Here is a 24735-nt window from a genome sequence, read left to right as displayed (position 1 = left end):
ATTGAGGTGTGGAAAGAATGATAGGATTAATTTCTTGCCATGACTCTGAGATTAGCCATGCTTCCTTGCTCTAATGTAATGTTCTATTCAGTTTATACAAGTTTCTCCTTTTTTTAATTCAGTTTAAGTATAACATAAAGAATTTATTTGTTTTTAGGCAAACCTTGAACAGCTGGTGTTTGAAGAGAAGAATAAAGCTCAGCGGTTGCAGACTGAATTAGATGTCAGTGAGCAAGTGCAAAGAGATTTTGTAAAGCTTTCTCAGACGCTTCAGGTAAGGGAAGTGCAATTCATAAGGTGCTACTTCTGTTTCTTTACTTGTCCAGGGCTGATTAAAATAAGAAATAGCAGTCGTAAAATTTCCTTGTGTTGGTATTAATGAATGATTTTTTAATTACCAGTGTAGTAAACTGACCAAGTATTCCTAGGATTATATTAGTATTTTATTCTAATTAGGGATTCTATTAGGGATTTTATTCTGATTACTTAATCCCAGCATGTTCTTATCAGCAAAGGTACGTGTTTATTGTGCTACATTAAACTGTAAAGAGCCATAAGTGATGATAAGTTTAGGCCCTAGCATTTCATTGTCCATCTCCTGACATTTTTCTGTATGTTAAATTCCATAGCAATTTAAGGTGTGTATATTTGAGGATAAAATCAGGAACTTGTACTGTTGGATCTGAATATATGGAATTGTTCATCTTCCTGCTATACTTACTGCTTTCTGTTTAAACTATCTAGAAGTCTTATCCTTGTTGTTGTTTGCGTTTCTATCCTCCCATTTCCTCCGAAAAGTGGAATCTGTGGTGTGTGATGAGATACCAAGAGGTGGCTGCAGGAAAGAGTTTTGGCAGGAGTGTTCCTGGAGACTAATTCCAGTTTCAGTTTAATCACTTTTAATGCCAACTGTAGAGCCAAGGGTCCTGCAGTTGTAGTGTTTGCAGGGTGGCTGTAACCTCAGGGAGCCAGCTTAAATAGGTTTCACTTTAAGTGTCTGGTTTGGAAATTTATCCCCCTAACACTGCTAAAGACACTGTCCAGCTTACTAGAAATCTTGCTCACGAGTGATATACTGAAGTTTAGCACTGTCTCCCCTTTGGGTTCTTGCCCAGTTCACTCAGTGAAATTCAGCAGAATTAGAGATACAGATTATTTTGAGTCAAGTGTTCAGGTTTATTTGGAAAACAAAAGCAGGAATATTGGAGACTGTCCATCCAGCTAAGCTCTGCCTAGTAAACAATAGGGAACTGTCCTCTTTTGTTCTGGCTGTTTCTGGAGGAGTAGGTAGTACAAGGGAGGCTATTGAGTTGCCCTGGCTGGTGAAATTGTTTCTTGCTTGTCATCATCCCGCCTCTCTCTCTCTTCTTAAAAGTACTGAATAGACTGGTTTATGCAGTTCTTAGAGCAAAAACATACATGCCACTTTGAAGATGTGTGGTGCTCTTTCAAAACTTGCAGGTAGTGTGGTAGGCCTTCCTTCAGTGATGAGCTCAGTGAGTGTTAGAGCTCTGTATTTTATCTCTTCTTTCTGCCCTTAAGTAGTTATTACGTGTTGTGTTTTTTGTTTTGTTTTGTTTTTTTTAGCACTTAGCGAGTCTTTATGCTAAGGAAAAGCAATGGTTTGTGCTGTCTGTGGTGTCCATAGCACAAGGTCTGCTACATTACACAAGAACACAAGAGGAGAGGTTACTGCTGGATGAGGATTTGGGTTTCTTGCTGTCATTGGTGTGTGAGGTGTCAACTGGCTGAGTTTAGGTATCAGCAATGGAGAATAAGAGCTAAGAATCAAGTAACCAATAGCTGTGAATTTACAAAAGAAAACCTAGATGCTTATACAAAGAGCACAGAAAGCTGAATGACTGCCTGTGCACCCCCACCTCCTTCCTCTCAAAAAATATTGTGATCTCTTTGCATTCATTTACATGCGGTTCTTTCTAGTGCACTTATTCAGTGTGAAGTGGCTTATCAGACAAACAAGTGACAGGATTATACTTCGATGTAGGAACATTTCATCCAAAAGCTTTTCAGCTTTAATCTTGAGAGGTTTGAAGGCATGTACCAGGCAGGTCTGTACTTCCTTTACATTCTTTCCATGAATGTTGTGGCTTTACACAGCTCCTCTGGTTTGCCTGGCCAGGATAGTAACAGTGGCTGGTCATTAGGCAAAACACAGTGACAATGAGGGCTTGCTTGGGCCCCCCAGAGAGTGGCTTTTATTTTAAAAGCAAAACTGTTATATGTTGCTTCATCCCTCCCACCCATTCTTGATTCTAAATTAAGTTTGTGTTCCTTCAAGCCTTGTGTCTTTCAGCCAATGATATGTCATTGGCTTAGCTCTGGTTATGAGCCTCCGGTCTTGCTCCGGCACGTTTTACTAGCTCGTTGTGTCTGTTGGTTTTCTGTAGGTGCAGCTGGAGAGGATCCGGCAGGCAGATTCCCTGGAGAGAATCCGTGCAATCCTGAATGACACAAAACTGACGGACATTAATCAGCTACCTGAAACATGACACCCTGATGAGCGGGCTCCAAGGCTGCATTTGGGGTTTTTAACTCATCTTTATAGCAACATTAATTATTATTTAACTCTAACCGAAAGAGCAGAAGACAACAGAGGGGAGCAATGACTAAGTTTTGTTTCTAGAGGGGAAAAGGTTTCATACTGGGCAGGAAGAGAGCTCGAGAGTGACTTGCTGTGTAGGAAGGAGAATTTTCTAATGGAAACACTAATGAGTGTGGTGTTTCGTGTTCCACTGAGTGGGATCAGTCCTTACATTCTGAAAAACTTCCCCTCTTTCAGCCAACTTTGTAACCTAATATAGATTTTTTGGAACATTTACCCCCCTCTTTTTCCCTTTTTTTTTTTTCCTTTTCCCCCCATTACTGTGATCAAAGTAGCTGCTGGAAACCATATTGTCCCTCCAAAACATCGAAGAGCAAAGTGGTTGAAGTTTTTCTGTTTGACTAGTCAGTAACAGTATTCAGCTAGCAGAGAGAATGAGGTGTAGAGTATGCTGTATGAATATTTTATATTAAAATATGACTTTATTAGCAGGACACTGGATATTGATCTTATTTTATAACTCAGTGCTTTTTTTTTTTTTTTTTTTTTAAACCATTGATTTTGTGTTGTAGAATCTGAATGCTGCTGAAATGTGGTGGACATGAGTGAGCTGTGTGTCTCCTGAACAAAAGAATGCCAATCCAAAAAAAAAAAAACAACACAACAGCAAACAAACAAAACCCTGAAAAAAATCTGTACTGAGAACTTAGCTCCTTGAAATATTTCCTTTGAATTCTGATCCTTTGGAGAAAAAAAAAGCACAAGACGTGTACTGTTTTGTTATCTCTTCTCACCAGTGTAAGTTAAAACATGGAATTACAGCTAGTTCTTTCTCATCTCTAAAGCTGAACAGTACATTGGCTTGGAGTTTCTACAGGTCTGTTTTGCTCTAGTGGGTGGCAATAGATGTGAAGTCGCTAGCTTTCACTGAAAATGGTCAAGGTAAGATGCTGAAGGAAGCAAAGTCAGCTTGACCCACCTCTCCTGGGTCAGCAAAACAGTGACTGCACTTGGTCACAGAGCACAAATGCATGGCAGCTGCATTATTCTGCTGGTTCAAGTTTGAAAGGTACAGTGCATCTCTTACAAGTATGGTATCATGTTACTGCTCTGAGTTGATTCCTACACTGTCCTGTATTTCTATAAGCATACATTTAAATTACACAACAGCAGAGGCAAAAAAAAAAAAGTTGTGATCAATCAGGCTTTAGTTTTGAGTTTCTTACTATATAAATATGGTGGTACCACCAGCATGACTCCTTTTTTCTTCTTTTATTGGAGATTCATGCATGCAGTTGGATAGCAACGGTTTTGTGTATGGCTGTGGGTGTTGGAAATGGACATGGAGTTCTTGGACTGGTAGTCCCTTGTTAGGACTCAAAAGAAAGGAGGCTGAGAGAGCAGCCTTGTTTTTGTCCAAAATTTATAACTTAAGCTTGCCTCTTGTTTACTGTGTTTTCTTTACATACTTGGTCACAGATCTGATGGTGATGAAGAAAGCCAGAAGTGACAGAAAATGCTCCAAGCTGTAATGCATGTGACTGTATTTTTAGCAGTGCATATCCTGCTACTAACATAAACTTGGAAGGAAACCGGTGGTTTCAAAGAAGGTTGCCTTAAAAAACAGCCAAAAAGCAGCATACAAGCCCATTTGCTTGTAATTTATTGCAAGAATTAAAGCATTTTATTCATCCTAGAAATTAATTCCTTTCATAATCCTGACACCCAACATTTTTCCTACATTGGTAACAACTAGACTCGTAGACGGCGGAATTATCATCTTCCAGGTGACACCTTATGTCACTTAGCAGATGTTGAAATGTGGCTTAGGTTCTTTATTAATTGGCTATTACCAGATTTTGGGTTTGTTAACCTCTCAATTTACTGAACAGCAAAAAAACAAAAACAAACAAACAAAAACAACAGGTGACAGCAGCTGCCTTCTGATGCATAAATCTAATACCAGATGTTTTGTGTTCAGTTTTCCAACGGTTAGCATACTGTTCTGTTGAATAAATTCTTGGGAGCATGGGGGGAAACAGGCCTTTGCTAAAGAGCTGCAGAATGAAGAACATCTTCCTGTGTTCCCTTCCTTCCTGAAGACTAACTCTAACTGGTTACTGACACTTAACCTGTGCAGCAGTGCTTCAAGGAAGCCTGTTGTTTTGTGGCTAATCTCAGCAAGCTGAACACTTGAGGAACTGCACCTGAAGATCTATGCAGAAAAAGACTTTTTAGTTGAGTTTATGGATTGTCGTCTTAATGCAAGAGCTGCTAATGGCATTCCAACGCCCCGTTCTGGTCCAGCTCTTAGTGCCCCTTCTCAGTAGCCCTACCTTCCTGTCTGTTCCTGCCTTACACTTAAACAACCCTGGCCTTAGCTGACTGTTCTAAGTTGTTTTGATTAGAGCAGGGTTGGTGTGGCTTGTCCCTAGCGTATTTTTACAGATTGTTGCCCTGGCTTTATATAGGTGTGGTACGTTACAGGTGATGGCTGCCTTTCCCAGTCTGTAGGGGAACAGGTGAGTGGCACCTCAATCAGTCTGTGATCGTTCAGAGGCACAGTAACAAACACATCAGCCGCAGAATGGAGTTGTGCATGTGTGTGTCCGTATACATGCCTGGGTATTTTTCTCAGTGGACAGCGATGGTGTGTAAGGCCGATCTGAAGAGGCTGGAAGCACATGCAGTAGGGCAAAAGGGGGCTGATGAGAGCTCACCTGAAAGGAGTGGTGCTGGCTGCTGAGTTCCTTGCTTGTAAACCAGGCACTGCGTGAGTCAGTGGGATAACTTCCTTTGGTTTGGAGAGGAAGGGTCTACAGTTACTGTGTGGTGGTTTTCCTTCTTAACCACTTCACACCATCATGCACCCTTAGTCCTCTTTAAGTTCTAGCTATGACCATTTTCCTAGTTGGAAGGTAAATGACTTCTTTTTTCCACCAGCCACTGATCATCCCTTTTAAAAATGTTTTTTTAAACTCGAAGCCTGACTAGCCACAGGAGTGTAGATGTGCTCACTACAAGCAGCTGTCCTGCTAACCCTGAGGGGAACTCACTCCTTGGGAAGGAAAACACAGCTTCAGAAGCAGTAACTCAAGCTTCTGCTGAACTCAAATTTAAGAAATTTAAAGCAGCCTTTAAAAAAAAAAGTGTGCCAAATTTGCAGAGCAAATTTAAACCACTGTCAATTAAGTGTAGTTAAAAGCTTTTTCTGTATTCACTCAACGGATTCTGGTGTCTCTGAAAACATCAGCAACTAAATGCTTTTCCCTCCAATTCCTGGTGTCCTGGAGCTCAATTTGAATGGGGTGGTAGGTTTGCCTCACACAGTAAATTTTTGTGTTTTTTTTTTTTTTTCCTCCTTTTTTTTGTAACAGGCACTACTTCTAACCTGGCAGGTCAGCTCTGATGCACAGGGTGAGTGGACTAGAAAGCCAGATTCTGTTTGTGCAGACTGTAAAAGGGATGAGAGCAAGTTTTGTATGCATTCCTATACTTGTATAGTCTTAATCTGTACAAAAAAAAAAAGCAACAAAAAACAAGTGTTCTTGCAGCATGTCTGGTAACCTCGTTACCTAACAGGTAATAACAGCCCTCCTTTCCTTACAGCTTTATTTGGCACCTCTTGCTGTGCCACTTTTGTAGCAGTGCAGTACTACTTTTCAAAACTGAGCTTGACCACGTCACCTTTTCTAAGGGGAACTGGGGGGGCAGAGACAACAATTATTTATTGTCCGCTAAAGTTTGTCTACAGCAGATAATTGGTCTTTTAATGTTAAGACGGACTTCAGAGCCACCTTTTGATGAAGGCGAACAGTGTTTGGAAGTTAATACTGCATTCCAGTGAACCAAGCCATTGGTGTCCTGTGCAATTGTGGATGTAGAATTCTGCTGTCTACAGGATTCAAGTGTAACCATTTGTTAACTGTACTGAAGGTGTGTCCTTTATGAAGAAAGTGTTCCAAATTAAAAAAAGCTGCTGAAGTGTGTGCGCTTCTCTCGTCTTTCTACTCTGCCTTCTGCCACAGGCCTCCACTGCAGTAACTGTGCCATGGACCCAGGGTAGGGGATGCTTCCCAGAGTAAACCCAGGGAGTTTTCTGCAGGAAGCAGCCATGCTTTTCCACACTACTGAGCTAGCTGTGAGTACTACACTGTAATAACTTCAGGTTTAAAAGAACCTACTGCACAATCTTTTTCCAGGAGAAAAGCAAGAAACACAGCATGTAGGGTATCTTATCAAAAGTACTTTAATTCATAGTTATCTTTACAAAATAATAAAGAAAAGGCATATTGTCCATCTTACAAATGTTAAATATACAAGGGGAATTACCAGAGAAAATTAAAGCTCATCCAACTTTTCATTGTAGGTTCATCTTCCTGGACACGTTAGAAGTTCACGTGGCTTCTGATGTCATTAATCTGTTTTACCATTTCCCTTATGTGTTCTCCCCTTCAAGAAAAGTAAATTCAGGTCAAAAAGCTGTAAAGTCTTTTTTGTTCGAGACCACTTAGGAAAAAAAATAATTCATGTGGTAGATAGAAGCAGAGCATGGAAACACTTGCAGGTGATTTTGTTAATTATAGGCATCATAGAGACTGCCACAAGATCTTCAGACAAAAAGCAGGCATAAAAGCAGATTTAGTTTAGTAGTAGCACAAGATGGACCAGTACCATTGTCATAAGCTGGCATGCTTTATGCTTTAAACTCTCTCTACAAACTCCAGCTGGTGCAGCAGTCAGCCCCCTGCCCCCATGCATCAGAATTAAACTATACCCTACAAACATGACTAGGACAGCCTACATAAGTGCCAGGGCTTGAATTCTACAGGAGGATCCAAGCTTTAACTTACTCTTCTTTCAGAACCGTTTGGATGCACTTGCTCTGGTAGGCACTGAGGGTGATGCTGGGTTTTCGTGGGCTAGTACCTTTTTCCATCTTTTTCTGCTGGTATTCCTTCTTCATTTTAACCTAGAAGTCACGCGCAAAAAGACCCGCAGTCAGTGTTGGTTCTGCCTGCCACAGTGAAAGCCAGTTATAGCTACAAACAGGTGTCACAATGCAATAAATTCTGATTCTGTTTGGGTTAAAATCAGCTTGCTTTTGCATTCTTCCACAATGTGGAAGGGGGATAGGAGCATGGTTGCACCTGGTCTGGGAGGTCTTTTCCAACCTTAATGATTCCTTGAGTCTACAAAGAGAAAATTAGTGCTAGGACTGAGGAACGGTGTGGAGACTTTCTTAGGGTTTACACAGGGTTCCAGAGGCTGGTTCTATCTGTATTAGTAATAAGGTTCAGAAGTTATTTCTGCATGATGTTGCTAATTTAATGAAGGCATGAAGCTGCTCTGTGCAGAAAGACTGTATTCTAATTCAGCACAATCATTGTGGATGAAGTGTTACCAATAACCTACCAGCCAGATATTTTATCTCACCTGTCTGATTGCATTGCTCAAGTGCTGCAGCTGGTCATGTATTGTCTGCAGTTCCTTCTTCATATCTTTTTCACTGTCTGATAGAACAGGAAGCTGAGAGTGGAAGCTACGAAGTACTTTCTTCATCCTTCATATACAAAGCAAGAAATGTTGCTGAATTAACTCATCTGTTAAGAATAATTACACTCAGACTCCACCAGTCTTCTAACTGCGAAGCATCGTTTGTCATTCTTCCTAAGTCTTAGGGGCTCAAGACTCTACTCTCCTCTTTCAGGTAGCCTCACACAGCATTTCTCAACAGCAAGCGGACTCAGTACTGAAGGTCACCATTGAGCAAAGGGAATTTCAGAAGCTCAGACTTCCAACAAACCAGTGAGGCACTTTCCCACCTACTGTGTTCTTCTACCATGCTGACAAACAAATGTTAACAGCAAGTAATCTGTGATGAACAGAGTAGTTTGCACTCACCTATTCATAATATCTTCTTGCTTCTCTTTGGCTTCCTCATACTTGTCAGCCAACCGTTCAGCCATTTCCCGCAAACTTTTCCTTTATGCAATTGAGAAACATTTGTTTATTTCTTATTTACATGGAAATTAGTCTGCATGTAAAAACAGGCAGAGCCTGAAAAAATGGAGTGGGGAATGCCTAATTAAAGCCAGAACTGCCTTCCCTTCTCAGGTAGTTTCATACAGGGCCCTATATAAAGTACCTTTTGCATGAAGTTGCATCATTCTGGATTTTGACTTGATAGATGTAGGCAGATTATACTCACTTTTCTTCTCGACAGTAATTAAGATCTTCTAGTTGCTTCTTTTTCTGTCCCAACAGCAGCTTCACTCTTTAAGATAAATATATACATAAAATCGAGCCACCCACAACAACAATCCAGCTGAATCTGTATTTAGGCCACATAGAGAACACACAGAAGTAATCACTACTCCTGTAGTATGGAGACCTAAAGCCACTGAGACAGGGGCAGTGTTAAGAACTAACTCTTCTATTTTGGCCCAGCTTTAAATAAATCAGCAACTATAATTGAAAAAAGCAGAGATTTGTTTAATGCAATTTTTCCTTTTAGCAGTTTTGTCATGATTATTGCTGAGGTCAAAGGATTTCCTCTGCCATGCCCAAGCACTGACACACTGACTTCATTCATCCACACCAGAAGAGCAGTAGTTCATCTCTTTTTCCTTTTTTTTTTTTTAAACACATTCTACTCCGTTATAGTGGTTAGTCCAGCAAAGGAGGTTTAGTGCTAGGTACTTCGTGTCATTGTTCCACCAAACACATTGTTCCACCAAACAAAGTACAGCACTTTTTATGAGGGACTTTTTCTTACCTTTGCTGAATTTCCTCTTTTGCCAAATCTTGCTTCAGTATATATTCTTCTCTGAACACTTGTGTGGCTCTGCTAAGAAGTTGAAGGCATTCTTCAGGGGGAGGAGCAGCATCTTTATCCCCAGATCTGAATAAACAGGAGAGTTTTTTCCTCAATCCTACTTTTCCACGTTCCTTGGAAAGGTTAAATTAGAGCACTTACAGTAAGGGCTCTGAGGGTTCAGATATGGAAATGAGGGGCACAAATAAAGCCCTTTGCTATAAAGCAGTTTTCCCAATGAGGAAATCATGAGCTCTCTGAAGATGCTGAAAACCCACTGGGACAGCCCTGAACAACCTAATGTAGCACTGCGGTTAGCCCAGCACTGAGTGAGGTGATTCCCCTTCCAGCCTAAAGGGCTACATTATTTGATGCCATGCCTGTACAGTGGCACAAAGCTCCTGCAGAAGCTGCATCCCTGTTACTGCTGTTCAGTCAGGAGCTGATGATGAACACGTAGTATTCCTGAAGAGTCCTCCCTCTTCACCTTCCCTAGGGAATGGTTTCTACTTACTTCAGGAGCAAGGGATTGGCAGTACTCCGCTGAAGGATGCTTCGGATGTGCTTCTCAAACGAATGCTGTGAGTCAGCCAGGATCCGGAGAGGGGAAACGGTTACATCTTTGTCTTCCCTGGTACATAGTAGAGGAGGGGATGCAGGATGGACTGTACTTCTGCCAGAGAACAGCAAATACAGAACACTCGTAAGGCTTACACTACACCAGAGTTTAAACAGTAGTTAAAACTAAGGAACTCATCCACTGTGGGATTAACATATTACAACAGCAAGTCAGAAGTGGTCCAAGAGGAAATATTTCAATTGTGTGATAAATCCAGCTTTAGACAGGGTGGAGCTCAAATCCCCACATCTTTGGTCATAGCTGAAAAGGTCAAGAATCACAAATATCTTCCTATTTAAAGGTAAAAAAAATAACAAGGCAAGCAAGGATTCAAATGGCAACATGACCCAATCTCTGAAGAGTTTCAGATTTGCAGAATCCTCATCTAAAAGTAAGTAAGAAGACAACAAGGTCAACAATTTTTTGACGCAATGTTTGTCTGAATCCTCATTAGTAGTGATACAGATTAGTTATATCCCCTCTAACCACCTTATCAGTAGTAAGCAACTACCCTGAGAACACTTAAGTGCTCTGCCAGGGATTGTTCAGCAGGTAAACTGCATTGTGCTTCATTGTGCAGAACTCCAGGCTGAAAGGATCAAAAGAACAAGTGGGGGAAAAAAAATCTGACTTTTTTTTTTATAGGACAGTCATGGACTTCAATCCAATTAAGACCCACGTACAAGAGTGGCCTTGTAATACACTCATAGGTATTTGTGATGCAGATCATCGTAGGCCCCAGGATGTCAGAGACTATCCAAAATCCTCTGATTGGAGCAGGTTGCCTGAAGGGAAGAAAACACAAGCATTACTCATTCAAGAAAAAACATTCTTTGTTCCTGAAAGTTGTTGTGCAAGTTCTTTTGGAGAAGCTCTATTTATAGCAATCAACTTAAGCCAGACCCATGTCACAAAGTGAAGAACCACTCTTCTGAAGGAGTCCTGCAAAATAGTTATTCTCATGCCATGCAGTCTGACTGAGTCAGATGTTACCAGGCAAAAAGTCATCCACCCTGAGAGAGGGAGCACCCGTACAACTTAGCTGTGAATCAGCAGCTAAAATCTGCTGTGACCCAGGAAACTTTACCCCCTTCTAGTGCAGGGCACAGACTTCCTCAGGAAAAGACTGCTTCTGCCCATACACAGGTGCTCTGCATACCACCTCGTCTGCTCCAAACGCCACTTCCTCAGGTGAAAACTCACACCCCTGGATATTTGTCACCTGTACTAACTTAGGGAGCCCTTTAGATTAGATGACTGATGTCTACTAATAGAGCATTTTTTTGTATCTTCAATATGTTTAATGAACAGCATTCCACGGAAGCGATCAGGCTGTATTAAAGTGAGATGACACAGCCAACACAAATATCACATTTCCCAGACAATGATGCCTCTTAACCCTGATTAGGGTACCTTACCAGCTAAAAAAAAACAACAAGCTGTTCTATCAAGGCACAGCTTTGTCTTTTAACCTGTGGGTAAAAGGAACACATCAGTGTTCAAGACTCTTAGATTAATTGAGCCCCAGAGTTCTATTGGGACAGGTAAATGGAAGCAAAAGTTTCTGCTAGTTTGACAGGTAATTTTCAGACATAAAAATTTAGCTCACATATCTAACTGTGCATTAAGGAGCTTGATGCATTAAATGCTTATTTATATTTATTTGAATTCTGTTACGCTGATTTCGTTATTTTTAGTGATAAGAATGCAGCAGAAGACAGCTAATCATAAATACTTTTCCAGAAAAACTCACTGATTTGGAAGCAACAGAAAGTTGTTTTTTACCTGCATGGCAATGGTTTCGTACAAAGAATATGTTCAACAAAGCACTTCTGTTCTGCACCCAGCTCCTGTAAACTGTCTTTATCTTCTTCATCTGCAAAGAGATTTGTCTGAATGCAATATCCACTGTGCAGGGTAAGGTGTTCTCAGTATTACTCACATGTTCCCCAGCTTGTTACTAGCAAAACAAAGCTGTTCAGACAGTACAGACAGTAATCCCTTTCCCCCTTTCCTCTATGTGCAACAGAGTCTCGCCACTCACCTGAACCAAGGAATTTGTGCAGTTTGTTGATCCACGTCAACCCCACGCTGTGGACACCAGCTTCATGTGTGCAGTGGTATCTAGAGGGACATTTTGGATCTGAAATTTAAACAGTGAATATAGTAGATGGCACTGAACGAAGAAAATCTCATTCTGCAGCTGTGTGCTGTTGAACACATGTATTGACCTCTTGTCCAGCCAGCATTAACATCTCGTTGCAAGTACTGACTAGCGCCTATCCACAAAATGAGCTAGGGGCACCAGCCACGTTGTTAGAATTCTGCATATAAACCAATTACTCTTGCAACACCTGTTACTAACCTGTTGGTGCATTGTTTAGAATTACTCGTATTACACAACATCTTTGTCCACCAAACTTTCAAGGGCAGATCAGTCAATGGCAGCCGACCAGCTTTCAGACAGGCTTCTTGTTCAGAAAGACCCAAACCCTGTGTCCTGCCCAACCTCCTGCCCCAGGTGACAGGCTGATGAACAGACACCAACTCCTCCTTCAGGATTCATCCTCACAGTGTATCACTTGCTAACACACATAGAACAGAACAAGCACAACAACTTCTGCTTTCTTATCCACAGCTGAAATAATTTAGTGTTTTGTAAACATCAGTAATCCGCCCATGAGTAAACAATAAAGCACATCCCAGCCTTGCTCTTTCTTTTAGTGATCTGCAGTATTTGCCATACTCTTCCAGGTCCTATTTACGAAACAAAGATCTACCAAATGGCTTTTCACACATCAGTGGAGAAGCACATGCCCCCTCATAGATACACTTTACAACAGAAAAGACCATGAAACACCAGTCACCTTTCTGCCATTCATTTTAATACAGCAAGTGGTTAATAAAAATGATACCAAAAAACCCCAATGGTGATAATAGGTACTGAATGTTCACACCTGCTTCAGAAGCAAGGTTCGGAGGTTCCTAAGTTCTTTTATGGCAACTTCCCTTTTACTCTGCAGATTTTCCACAGCTTTATTGAAGGCATCATGCAAATGCTTTTTGTAATGCTGCTGTTTGAGACCAATGGTAATTTAAAAATAACTTGGTCCTAAATTCATTAAATAAAGCAAACAAAAGACAACAACCTGAACCACCACCCTACCTTGATGCAGTTTGATTGGGCAAGAGAAATCAGACTCCAAAGGCTCTTCCTCATCTCCTGATGCCAGTTTCAGTGCAAGTTCCAGCTCAACACATTCAAACACGTACAGGGAAGGAATAAGATCAGATCTTGGGTCCCATGACTTTTCCGACTGTAAAGAGCATTGAATTCTTCTATGAGTCAGCACTTAAATAGAAATACCAAAGCAAATAGCAGTAGGAGAGTGTTACGTAATATAGGCATGTGTAATAATCATTACAGTAATTAGTTTAAGTCCCCTTATGGTTTTCCACTTAAAAAGCTTCTCTCTGACACATGATTTCTTCAGAAGATCCTCTTTAAAATAGCTCATAGCAAGTTTGATTGAAAACTTCTATATCTACAGGATTCACACAAGCAATATTTAAAACAAAAGTGAAAGAGGATTACGGGGAATGGCTGAAGGAGTAGGACTCTCTGCTTGGTTATAGAAGAACACAGCACCTGGCATTCACTGCTGTCTTGAACTGTGACTGAGGAAGCAAAACGAACGAGACAAGGTACCTGCTCGTCATCCTCTTCTGCATCCAGTACCACACAGTGATAAAGCATTCCTGATTCAGTAGCAATCACCAGGATGTTTGGAACACAAGGCAGGCAAAGGACAGCACAGGCATCGTAGCCGTAATTATCTTCTGCAGCAGGGTGCATGGGCAAAGGGCCGAGCAGCTTGCCAAGATTCCCAGTGCTGGAATAAAGAAGATGGGCTCACAACAATAGGTGTAGAAGGAGAGTTCCCCACGACTGCCTGCAGGAGTCTGCTGAATAATAACTATAGAATAAGGGTGATTAAAATAAAGAACAAACATGATGGAATTCTAACACAATGTTCTTGGAGTTACGACTACTAGCACTGCCACAAAGAAACGACACAGAATGGAATACAAGAAAAATCAGCCCAGCATCCATTACAGAGTCCCAGCCAGGTGAAGAGATGGCTCTCCAATGTACAGGCACCCCATGAAACATGAGGATGAACCCACGCCTACCTCTGTATCAGGCTGATGTACGTGAGGAATGTCTCCCCGTTTTCATATAAGATGTACAGCGGGTAAGCCAGCACCTCGTCGCTCCCTCGCTGTCCAAGTACGTTCTTTGGGACTGGCACCAGAGGGCCAAAGTCAAACGCCACTGCAGTCTCTCCCAGTGACGCTGTGTAGGCTCTCCTAGGGACAGGTCAGAACAAAGCCTGGAGTCAGCAGTGACTGGGAGAAGTACATAGAATTACTTCTGAACACCTGTCCATTGGTCCTTTGATATACGCTGCTTGCAGCAGCAAAGGCACGCAGGTAACATCCTTCTTAAAAGGCCTCATTTCTGAAAGGCACCCACCAGCCAGCCCAGTTTCACTGAGCAAGAGGTTTCAAGTTTCTCCTTCCCAGTTAAGCCCAAGGAAAAAATAAAAAGATCTGTTTTCTGCATTCCCCACCCAAAAAGCCCTTCTTAACCCTTAAAGATAATGCCTATTTTTCAAATGACTATTCTGACAAACACTGACTGTACAGTTTGTTCCCTCTTTTAGAAAAATCAGGAAAAAAAATAGTGCAGCTACTGTGCTAGGAAGAAGTTCTAGCACAGAATTCTGTGATCAGTAAGTCATGAGAAAATTTGTATCAGAATTTAAGGTGGATTTATCACTCATTAAAAACATGACAGAGAATGCAGAGCTTATTCTGTCAAAAGCATTTCAAAATACAAGAAGCCACACAAACCCTTTGTTAATTGTAAGAGTCTCCTCCTCTGAATCTGAAAGAGTAATCACTTTGATGGGCGTCTGAGGTATCTTCAGGCTGTAAACCCTAGAGGAAAGAAACAGCAGTAATGTTCATACAGGAACACCAGCTGATAGGGGTCAAAAAATCCTCCCATCCTATCTTATATTGCTGCTTCTTTGAAGAAGGACAAAGCACAAATACCTAGTGAAAAACCAGGCACGCCCCAAGCGAGAGCACAAGCAGCTTTTACCTTATCGTGTTATCTGAAGTCAAGAGCACGATGTGGGGCTCCAGCGTCTCGCAGGGATACCACGCGGCGTGCTTCAGAGCCAGAGACGGCGAGCTTGTGAAGAACCTTTCGGCGATGGGAATGGTGCTGAAACAGAGAGCAGACACAGGCCCAGTGACAAGAGCTACCTCTTCGGGTGGGGGCAAGACGAGCTGTGCAGACAACCAAACGGCTCCAGCAGCGTTAGCAGGGGGCGTTAAAGCTGGGCCCTCCCTGCAGCGTGCTGCCAGCCAGCACCAACCCACCTGCAGTTCACCGTCTCCTTCCCGCCCTCGAACTCGGAGCTCTTGCCCCAGCGTTTGGGCAGCTCCAGGACCGTGAGTCCCCTGGTGCCGACAAGCGCCACATGGTGCTGCGTGGGGCTCAGCAGCGTCTGGTACACCTCGAACAGCGGCGGGTTTATGCACAGCAGCGTCTGAGGAGAGAAACGGGGGTCAGTCAGTGCCAGGGGGGTCTGTGCCGGGTGGGGGTGTCTGTTAGTCAGTCGTTGCTGGGTAGGGTGCCCACCTCACAGACAATCTTCTCAACTCACCTTCCACCCCGCCCCTCTACACACCTCCAAGCCCCCCCACTCCACCTCACAGCCCCACTCCCAGCCTCAAGGACCCACCCTTCGGCCTCACAGCCCCCCTTCCCACCCCACAGACCCCTCAAGCCCCTTCCCACCCTAACACCCCCCACCCCTCACAAACCCCTCTCCCCTGACAACCCCAAATCCCCCTCCCAGCCCCACAGCCCCCCCCCCTCACCTCAGGGACCTCCCCCGCCCATATTTCAACCCCCTCCCCGGCCTCACCGACCCCTCAACCCCCCCTCTCACACCTCATACCCCCCTCCCCACCTGATAATCGCTCAGCCCCGGCTCGGGACCACCGAGGCGGCGGAGGCTGATGGCGTGCAGGGCGCTGCAGTCCCCGTCCCACAGCAGCAGGTCCCCGTCCAGCCCCAGCAGCAGGTTGCGGCTCAGCGCCGCCCTGGGACCGGCCCCGGGCCGTGAGGGGCCGGCGACGACGGCGGCGGCGGCAGCCACGCGGTCGCGGAGGCGTCCGAGCACGGCGTGCTGCGGCAGGGCCGCGCGCCACTGCTCCGCCGGGCCCCACTCGGCCGCCATCGCCCCGCGCGCGCAGCCGCCTCCCTCCCCTCCACACCGCCTCGCAGCCAATCGGCGCCGCCGCCGCGCCCCGTGACGTCAGCGCGCGCCGCCGCTCCGGACTACAAGTCCCGGCGTGCCGCGCGGCGGCGGGCAGAGTGAGGCGGGCGGCGGGCGGCGATGGAGGAGCCGCTGCGCGGGCACCGCGCGCTGTACAAGGCGCCCGGCCTGGCCGTGCCGCCCTGGAAGGAGGCGTACCGCCGGGTGGGTGAGCGCTCACGGGGGCACCGCGGGGCCCTCCCCGCCCCTCGCGGGTCCCTCGGGCGCTGCCTGACGCCCCCTCCCTGTGCTCCGCTCCCCCCCGCAGCGCTGCGCTGAGAGGCTGAGGAGCGGCCGCGCCAAGCTGCTGGAGCGCTACCGCCGGGCCGGGGATGGGGGCGGCACCGGGCCGGGGGCGCTGCTGGTGCCGGAGGTGATGGAGATGGAGTGGCGCAGCCTGCAGGCGGCCAGGCGAGGCGACGCGGCGCAGGTCAGTGCTTGGGGTCAGCCCCTATCAGGACCCCCCCCCTCCCGGCCTCCTCTGGTATCTCTTTACCTTGCCCCAGTGGGGCTGGAGCCGCCTCCTGAGCTCGGGGGGCTGCTCCGGGCCCGCTGGGGGGGATTGCGGTGTGTTTGGCTTTCCCCACTGCATGTCTGTGCAAATAGAGGCTTACCAACCAGGAAACTGACAGACTTCCACTCACAGCAACGGGTGGAAGTTATGTGAGAATGTGGGCACTATGAGAGAACTACTGACTGCTGTGCCTTTCAGATGCTAGAGGACCCCTATGAGCTAGCTGTGCTGGATGAAATCCAACAGGAGTTGATCTTGCAAGGTAACATCTCAGCACATCTTCTGGCTCCTGTTTGAGTTGTATGACTCCTTTCTAGTAGTTCCTGAGGCTGCAGTTCTCAGTTCTCATATATCACATGACACAGGGGAAGAGCTTCCTTAGTCTCTGTAGCCTCTCTAATGCGCTGAGACCTTGTTGGAGAGCTCTAAGAGTTACACAACATTCTAAGGACTGTGAGGAACTAGTAAGAGGCTAGCGGAGACAGCACTGTGGTGGCTGCGAACTGTAGGTGCCTGTATAAATAAACTCAGAATACTTCTATATTGTTGGCTGGGAAGTGTTACAGTCACACACTTGAGATCAGATAAAGGATGAACCATAGGGAAAAAAAGCTAACAACAACAGCTTCCTCAAGCATAGAAATCCAATTCAAAGAAAAATTCAGAACAGCCAGCAGCTATGTGTATGCTGCAGTGCTGCATTGTGTTTGTAACAGATAGCTGAGGATAAACTTGCACATATATCTCTTTCAGAACAACTGGTTATAGAAGAGTATGAGCGAAGCCTGCAGTTCGATGAAGAATGTCTCAATGCAATGCTTGATGGCTTGGATGCCAGCAACAAGATCATCTGCCCGGTGTGCAGAAAGTAAGAAAGCCCTCAGCACTGGAGCAAGTCTCCACTCTCCTACAGCAGTTTGTGCTCAGAAACAGGCAAATAGCAGTAGGCAAACAGGCTGCTGTTGGTGTGAATTTCAACAAAACAGAAAAACGAGCAATGTCCTGGCTGTTCAGGTGCTCACTGTACGCTCTTTCTAGGAACACCCTGACTGTGAGTTGTCACTCAATTTTCTGCCAGTGTGGCTTGTACATCCTCACACGGGTAAGCTGTGCTGGGAGTGATGTCTTAAGTCTGCTGCGAAGAGGAAGCTTTAAGTAAGCTACAGACAAGAACTTACAAATAAAATCTATTCTTAACCCATTTTTTCCAGGGTATGACGGAACAGAAGCTTCGGGCACTTCTAGAAAACACTTTAACAGAACACAGCTACAGGTGCTTGCACAACCCGGAGTTCACAGTTACCGGTGGGATGGAGGAGGAAATGAGTCTCCTCATGACCTGTCCGGTGAGTCAAGTGTCAGGCTCCTGTCTGACACCACACCTTTCTGCCTGGGTCCATTTCTTGATTGCAAGGGCAGCCACAAGCCCAGTGATCCTGGGGGTTGTGTTGCTGTTGTGTCTGTGTCCATCCCCGCCCCCCCCCCCCCCCCCCCCCCCCAAACTTTCTTGGAAGTGGTTTTACATCTGACCACCAGTAACTGTAAAAGAGCTGCCTACCACAGCTTACCTTCCCTGCTGAATTAGGGGATCTTTCAACAAGGCTCCCTCTAGCTCAAGCTCACGAGTTCTTACAGCTCTGCTGTGGAAGTTGAATCCCTTTGCACACAGCATGTGTACCTGCATGGTGGGCACAGGGTCAGGAGCACAGCATTTCAAATGGTTTTGAACATTAGTAACTGGCTTTGTACGTTACCATAGCTTGTCTAACTTAACCTTCCCTTCTGTAAAGGTCTGTGACTCCTGGACGGTTCTCCTGTAGGCTGTTTCAGCTGCTGCTTTTTCACTGGAAGGACTTCAAGATTAAAAACCCACTCAGAGCTGCTACTATCTCTTAATGTATACACTTGTATGTGCTGTGTCAAAATACTTAACAAGGCAGTGCTACTGCCTTAACCTGCACTTTTGATGGCACAGCACATGTTTTATAATAAATGTACTTATTTCTAGGCTTGTCATTTTTAACAGTGGTGTTTTTATTGGTGATCTCACAGCTTGCATGGGGCTTTAGCTTCATTTTTTGGTCAATGACAGCATTTCTGCTGTATCCTTTTGTTGTAAGGAACAGGTAACTGCCTGCAGGCTTAACTGCAGTTGTGTACTTCACCCTGGACTATTGGAGTATTTCACTGGAACAGCTTCTGTAAAATATGCAATTTTTCCACCAAGTATCTGTGGGAACTTATCCACCCAGGGAGGAACGGATTCTGATTGCCCCTTATCCCTGCTAGGCTTCTCCTTTGCCTTGTCTTTTCCACTGTACCAAAGCTCAGTTTTGTTTGAGTCAGTTTCCTCTAAGACAACTGGGTTGCAAAGATGAAACTTCTTGTATGTGACATCTGTTTGAATGTTGTAAGTAGTAAAGACAAGTGTGTTTCATACACACATAACTTGGATACACTTATTTTGAGGCCAAAACTATCAAAATCCTGTAACTAAGGCTGGCTGGTGGGTGAGGGGGGATGGCTTATCTGCAAGGCTTCATTTTGGGGTAGGAGGGGCCTTTAAAGGGATGTTTAGTTCCAACCCTATGCCACAGGCATATGCCCTAGACCAGCTTGCTCACAGCCCTACTACCCTCATAGGGAAGAACTTCTTCTGTAAGTCTCCCCTCTTCCAGTTCAAAGAACACTTACCAGAAACTTGGTTCTCGTTCAGCCACCCCTCCTTCCTCCCCAGCCTCCCGCACAGCTCTGCTGAGCTTTACCAGCTGAGCAACACCATTCCAGCCTAAAAGGTAATCCTGGACAAAAGTAACAAGAAACAACCCCTGGAGAGGTACAAGTCAGGTGCCATCAGGTGTTCTGACAGGCTCTTATCATTTTGTTCATGGATGTGCTCAAGCCTAATTAGAAGCAGCTCTTTACTGCACTGCCAGCTGGCGTGCAGCTCCCAGACATGGCAGAGCACCTTCTGCAGTTCTGCTCTGCCAGCAGGACTGCCTGGGACCTTGAGGCAACAACTGGAGACACCAGTTTGAGCAGAAGGCCACAGCTGCTGCCCTGCAGCAATGCTTCTGCCATGAGCAGCCACAGAATTTGAATCATTCTGCCAGAACTGAAGCATTCCAACCTCCCCATGGTATTTTTTCTGAAGCATATGTATTAATACTAATCTAGCAGGTTATCGCAGCACGTTCCTGTTTGGAACAACTCAAAGTCAGTGTTTGAGAGCCTAAATTCTGCTCTACAGCACAGGCAGCCAAGACTTCAGTCATACCCCCACTACCACAACCTGCCACAAATGAGATTCACAAACATCATTAGCGCAGCTTGGCCAGCAAAATTTCTCCTACAGCCACAACTATGCTGGCAGAAAGGCACGCTGTGTGTTTGGGGGTGCTGGAGTAGCTCTCCTTGGAGAAAACAGGGACAGCACACACCAGCTCTGCAGCTCCAGCTCTGCAGGAAGCTTTATTAACACCATCATGGGCCTGGACACACCAACATCATCATTACGGCAACTCTCTGGTCAGCACAAAGAAGAGAGACCACCCCTTTTCAGTGACTCGTTGAACAGACTTTATTCTTCACATTCATTCTTAATTGTATGAAAACCACCAGGCAGGGTGAGGCAATTCTACACAGTAATGTTTGAGAACTTGATCTGGGCAGCAACATAAATACAAAACCCAAAATACAAGTGAGATTCCTCACTCTCCCATGATGTGCACTTCCAAACTCAAAGGTACTTACTCTCCGTAGCTGTCGTGAAGATACATTTGGGCATTATTGCTGGCTGGAGCACTGCAGTGTAATGCCCACAGCTGAAGATTAGTTTCCTAGCCTAACTTACTGACATTTGACAAAGCTTTTAAGGTCTTCCAGGAATTTAATGTACTCCTGGTGCTCCAGTGCAGTGCTGAGCTCAATTAACTCATCAGCAAACGCGTTGTCCACTCCTCGGTCAGCCAGAAAATCCATCAGGTGATCGTACAGAGCCTGCAAGAGAGCGACAGAAAACGTCCTTAGCAGAGCACATCTGGATACGGGTTGCTGTTGGAATGTCCCAACAGGCAGGGAGACCTCTGCCACCTCCCCATCCCCTCCTCCGCAGGGTGAGAGGCCTGGAGGAAGGGCACAGGGCACAGGTCATCAAACCTTGGGCGTATAAACCCAAAGCCAGCACACAGGCTGTGCCCTGAGGTTGATGAACAGCCTGCAGGGCCAGGAGATAAAGGCTGTCAAAGGCAACGCATCCGCAATACCGAGCTCTGCCTCTCCCCTCTGCACAATGCAGTGGCCCTGGGGGTAAATTGCTCTAGCGGTATCTGGAAAGTGTCGTATTGGATGTAACAATGGATTTCAGAGACTAAATCTTTTACCATCACCAAATCATTTTTTTTGGGGTTTTAATCCTACCTAACTATTGCAACTGCAGCACCTTGTTTCAGAACTGAGGTTCCCCCCTTGCCCCTCACAAGAACTGCTGCTGTTCTGTGCAGTGCAGTACTGCTAACGGCTGCCATACTGCGTTTAAACAGAGCAGTGTCAGCGAGCAAATCTTTCCTTTCGGTCTTCTGCAATCTGAGTAGATAGTAATCATACAGATTCCTATATTAATTTGCTGTCTCAAGTCAGACAGAGGGGAAAACAGTAACATGGAATATTCTAGAGCACGCTGACCAATTTGAATATGAATGCCTCCCAAAGAGAGGCACCTGAGGAGTAAAGCTTTCATCATATCACACGTGGCCTCCAACTCAGCTGTAACCTTTTGGAAGCCTGGCATTACGAACAGGTAAGCAGATGCCAGATAGCTGGATGTTTGTTATTAGTGTCACTACTATGAAATCATACACAAAGAACCTAGAAAACAAAGACATCTACACCTGGAATCTGTAAGCAACACTGTTCAAATCACAGATGAAAGCAGATTTGACCAAGTGTCAAAGCACCTCTACAATACGTTACAACTGCTAGGAAATGATCAGCTCACAAAACCTGGCAGAGAATTAGCTTCAGCTTATCAGACCCAGTGCTGTGTGACTGCTGGGACCACATAACAATCCCCAGCTTGCAGGGGAACTACTGCCTCGTGGCAAGCTGGGAGAAAGCAGGGGAATCTCCTGGGTGACACATCCAGGACAGGACTCACTGGTAAATCAGCAGCAGGAGGAGGCCAGGCAAGAGCAGCTGGAGTGCCCCCTGCAGCCTTCGGCCATGTCAGCACTTACCCAGTCAAGGGAATCTGTATTGAGGGTGTAATTGGTGTCCTTCCAATCTGCTTCTCCCGTGGGCTGAAAGCTGACCTCCCTGATTGTGAAGATGTCGCTTTCCTCCTCTCCCTCGTGCCCAACCTGAAACAGGAAATGAGATGCAAGACATTCATTAGCTCTAATTACAGGGCGCCATCAACCATTGTATCCTGAAGCCTAGAAATACGACACTGCAGGCAAAACCAGGCAAAACCTCAAGACTGGTACTGAGGCCACTCCTCTCCCCTCAGCGTGTTCCTGAAGACGAGCACACACGTGCCCAAGAACAGAGGAAATCCCACAGGAGGCAGCCTGCCAGCTGCTGCTGCAAGAGACACCTGAGGAAAACCAGCAGCCCGACTATACAGAGATGTATGAGTCTCTTCTGTGTGGTTCTAAACCAGTCTTCAGAAGTTTGCCTTGCCTTTGTCAGCTAACGCTGCTTGCACAAGAGATCTGTTAAGGTTTACAAAAGAAACCACAGAGGTCAGTCTGAAGCCAAACTCTTAATTCAAATTTCTCCCTTCCCCTTTTTAAATCTCTGCCTCTCTTTGTGATAATGTCTTGTACCAGTAAGATTTGCATGTTACTGCTGCATTGTATTAAATCTAACTCAATTGGGCCATTCCTGTTTGCCCCTCTCAATGTGTCACTCTGTTAAAGAAGCCATGCTTCCCTTCTCTAATTTCACTCAGTAAGCTGGCCTACAAGCAGCTGATCAGAAAGGCAGGTCAGGACGTAAGGAATGCAATGGAACATCTCCCCAGGGTTTATCCTTGCGAAGATAAAGCCTCCGAGTTAAAAACAAACAAACAAACAAAAAAAAACAACAAACAGGTAAAAGGAGACTGCATTTTCTGTAGATTCAGGAAAACCAAGAAAACTATAACCAGCAGTTAGATCCAACAGTGGCAGAATTAATTACACTGCAGTAAAAAGCAGGAAATGCCCGTGCAGTGAGCCACAGCTGGCTACAGCTAACACAGGACCAGCTTGATACTCACCTCATCTTCGGGATAATGGCAGTCAAGAACAAGGGTCTGTTTTGTATCATCTTTAACTACTTCCACAACAAAGTTTGGAGTTGATGTAATATCAGGCTAAATAAGAAAAAAGTTGCATCAGCACTGGAGTCTGAACAAGAGCCCAAGTGACCGCAGCCCAGCCCAGCACCGCCGCGCATCGCCCTCTTCCCCACGTCCCTTCAGCCTCCTTCCCCAGCCTTGCCAGGGACCAGCACAGCCTCCCCTCCCCGAGGTCTCTCAGCTTTCTCTGCTCTGCATCTGGTCACAGAGGGAGAAGTCACTGGTCACAGTGCTCGCTCAGCACCAGTCACTGCAGACCAAGCCACCTGCCTCGAATTCCATCATTCCTTCACAGTTTTTAGCAGGACTTTGACTAAAAGCCTAATTAAACCAGACTGAGATCCTTCTGCCCAACACCACCATGCAAGGGCCACTGAAAAAAAATCTGCCTTTTGCAACTTGATACTCTCAAATATCAAGGGGGGGGGACGTGACTTAACACTTTCTAGCGTTTTACCTTCTAGTTCTGCCTTCCCCCTGTGCTCGTACCCCCCAGGAAAGCTCCCACCGCCACCTTTACCTCCTGCTCATCGGGTTTCTGATCTTCTTGCGTGTCTTCATCCACTGAGGGTGGGATGCTGTTGTTGATGTTGAACGTAACCGTTATCCTTCAAAAGAAACAGCAGTAAGGACCTTAAACACACACAAAACACCCATTGTGTTTCTCTGATTTAAAAAGTTTGCCTCAGGCACAGAATTAGCGCTGACGAATCCGCACGCCCTGAGCAAGGCTGTACTACAGAGACACTCCCTAACGAAGCGGACTCTGATTGCTCTTGTGAGCATTTTTTAGGTTTTATTAGGCCGAATTTGCTGGTTTTAGGGCCGGGGGGAGGCCGCGGCGCTCACCTCTCGCCGGCCACCTTGCGGAGCAGCTTGGCCTCCGTGCCGTGCACCTCCAGCTCCCAGCCCCCGGACACCTGGGGCAGCGCCTTGTGCTTCTGGATCTTCTTCTCCTCCTTGATCTCATCCGCCAGGAACTGCGCGAAGGCTTTGTCCCCTGCACACGGGACGAGAAGAGAGAGAGAGAGAAAATGTCACCGCCAGGGGACAGCCCCGGGACTCCCCCCACCTCCCCTCCACGTGCAGCCCGGGCGCGTGTCCTCCCCCCCCGGTGTCCCCTCACGGTGTCCCCGTCCCCTTTCCCCCCTCACCCTCCGTGTGGAGGCCGCCGCAGCCGCAGGAGACGCCGCCGGCCGAGCCCCTGCGCGGGCGGAGCAGCGCGGCCCGGCCCCCGCCGCCCCCCAACTGCCAGAGGGAGCGGGCCGGGGCCGGGGCCGGGAGCACGGGGCCGGGCCGGGGGGCGCGGGGCGGGAGCGCGGCCGCCAGCAGCGGGCGAGGAGCGGGGAGGGCGGCGGCGGCGGCGCGCAGGGCCCGTGCGAGCAGCATGGCGGGGACACGCACGGGGCGAAGGGGAAGGGGAAAGGGAGGAGGCGGCCCCGGAACTGGAAGCGGGGACCGCGGTTCGAGACCGCCCCCGGCGA

At 46.1% G+C, this 24735-nt stretch overlaps 4 protein-coding genes across 5 annotated transcripts in view; 2 read left to right on the top strand and 2 right to left on the bottom strand.

Annotated features, from left to right (window-relative positions):
* RABEP1 (rabaptin, RAB GTPase binding effector protein 1) overlaps nt 1-3057 on the top strand; it is a 48806-nt gene extending 45749 nt beyond the window's left edge. For both annotated transcript variants that reach the window (XM_082776345.1, XM_082776344.1), the window contains exons 17-18: nt 158-274; nt 2409-3057. In XM_082776345.1, coding sequence (XP_082632471.1) covers nt 158-274; nt 2409-2510 — 219 coding nt within the window. In that variant the 3' untranslated portion in view covers nt 2511-3057. The remainder of the gene's footprint in view (nt 1-157; nt 275-2408) is intronic.
* Nucleotides 3058-6789: 3732 nt separating this feature from the next.
* NUP88 (nucleoporin 88) lies at nt 6790-16384 on the bottom strand. Its single transcript, XM_082776139.1, has 17 exons — nt 16050-16384; nt 15454-15623; nt 15170-15295; nt 14917-15003; nt 14194-14370; nt 13709-13892; nt 13166-13316; nt 12044-12142; nt 11785-11875; nt 10683-10784; nt 9895-10053; nt 9342-9467; nt 8775-8840; nt 8468-8548; nt 8000-8126; nt 7417-7535; nt 6790-7015 (listed from the first exon to the last, which is right to left on the bottom strand). Exons 1-17 carry the CDS (start codon nt 16317-16319, stop codon nt 6952-6954), a joined length of 2199 nt encoding a protein of 732 aa, XP_082632265.1. The 5' UTR covers nt 16320-16384; the 3' UTR covers nt 6790-6951.
* RPAIN (RPA interacting protein) lies at nt 16356-18913 on the top strand. The gene is made up of 7 exons (XM_082776140.1): nt 16356-16562; nt 16666-16827; nt 17110-17173; nt 17665-17779; nt 17950-18013; nt 18123-18257; nt 18702-18913. The coding sequence occupies exons 1-7, from the start codon at nt 16479-16481 to the stop codon at nt 18729-18731; spliced, it is 654 nt and encodes a 217-aa protein (XP_082632266.1). The 5' UTR covers nt 16356-16478; the 3' UTR covers nt 18732-18913.
* Nucleotides 18914-20473: 1560 nt separating this feature from the next.
* C1QBP (complement C1q binding protein) lies at nt 20474-24678 on the bottom strand. The gene is made up of 6 exons (XM_082776010.1): nt 24406-24678; nt 24101-24251; nt 23772-23859; nt 23171-23266; nt 22146-22268; nt 20474-20910 (listed from the first exon to the last, which is right to left on the bottom strand). The coding sequence occupies exons 1-6, from the start codon at nt 24638-24640 to the stop codon at nt 20761-20763; spliced, it is 843 nt and encodes a 280-aa protein (XP_082632136.1). The 5' UTR covers nt 24641-24678; the 3' UTR covers nt 20474-20760.
* Nucleotides 24679-24735: the final 57 nt, after the last annotated feature.

This window comes from Aythya marila (assembly GCF_965140915.1).
Source record: "Aythya marila genome assembly, chromosome: 20".
NCBI classification, from domain to species: domain Eukaryota; kingdom Metazoa; phylum Chordata; class Aves; order Anseriformes; family Anatidae; genus Aythya; species Aythya marila.
Note: the sequence above shows the minus strand (reverse complement) of the source record. Positions and strands in the feature narration are given on the sequence as shown.

What these genes read in the sequence shown, in the direction of transcription:
- NUP88 (XM_082776139.1), bottom strand. Translation starts at nt 16,319, where the DNA reads ATGGCGGCCGAGTGGGGCCCGGCGGAGCAGTGGCGCGCGGCCCTGCCG. An exon ending in CAGAAGAGGATGACGAGCAG is followed by an intron (nt 13,317 to 13,708) that starts GTACCTTGTCTC and finishes TGCTCTTTACAG; the next exon opens with TCGGAAAAGTCATGGGACCC. An exon ending in GCACAAATTCCTTGGTTCAG is followed by an intron (nt 11,876 to 12,043) that starts GTGAGTGGCGAG and finishes ATCTCTTTGCAG; the next exon opens with ATGAAGAAGATAAAGACAGT.
- RPAIN (XM_082776140.1), top strand. Translation starts at nt 16,479, where the DNA reads ATGGAGGAGCCGCTGCGCGGGCACCGCGCGCTGTACAAGGCGCCCGGC. An exon ending in GGCGAGGCGACGCGGCGCAG is followed by an intron (nt 16,828 to 17,109) that starts GTCAGTGCTTGG and finishes TGTGCCTTTCAG; the next exon opens with ATGCTAGAGGACCCCTATGA. An exon ending in ACAGGAGTTGATCTTGCAAG is followed by an intron (nt 17,174 to 17,664) that starts GTAACATCTCAG and finishes TATCTCTTTCAG; the next exon opens with AACAACTGGTTATAGAAGAG.
- C1QBP (XM_082776010.1), bottom strand. Translation starts at nt 24,640, where the DNA reads ATGCTGCTCGCACGGGCCCTGCGCGCCGCCGCCGCCGCCCTCCCCGCT. An exon ending in AGAAACCCGATGAGCAGGAG is followed by an intron (nt 23,267 to 23,771) that starts GTAAAGGTGGCG and finishes TTTCTTATTTAG; the next exon opens with CCTGATATTACATCAACTCC. An exon ending in ATACAGATTCCCTTGACTGG is followed by an intron (nt 20,911 to 22,145) that starts GTAAGTGCTGAC and finishes GCTCTCTTGCAG; the next exon opens with GCTCTGTACGATCACCTGAT.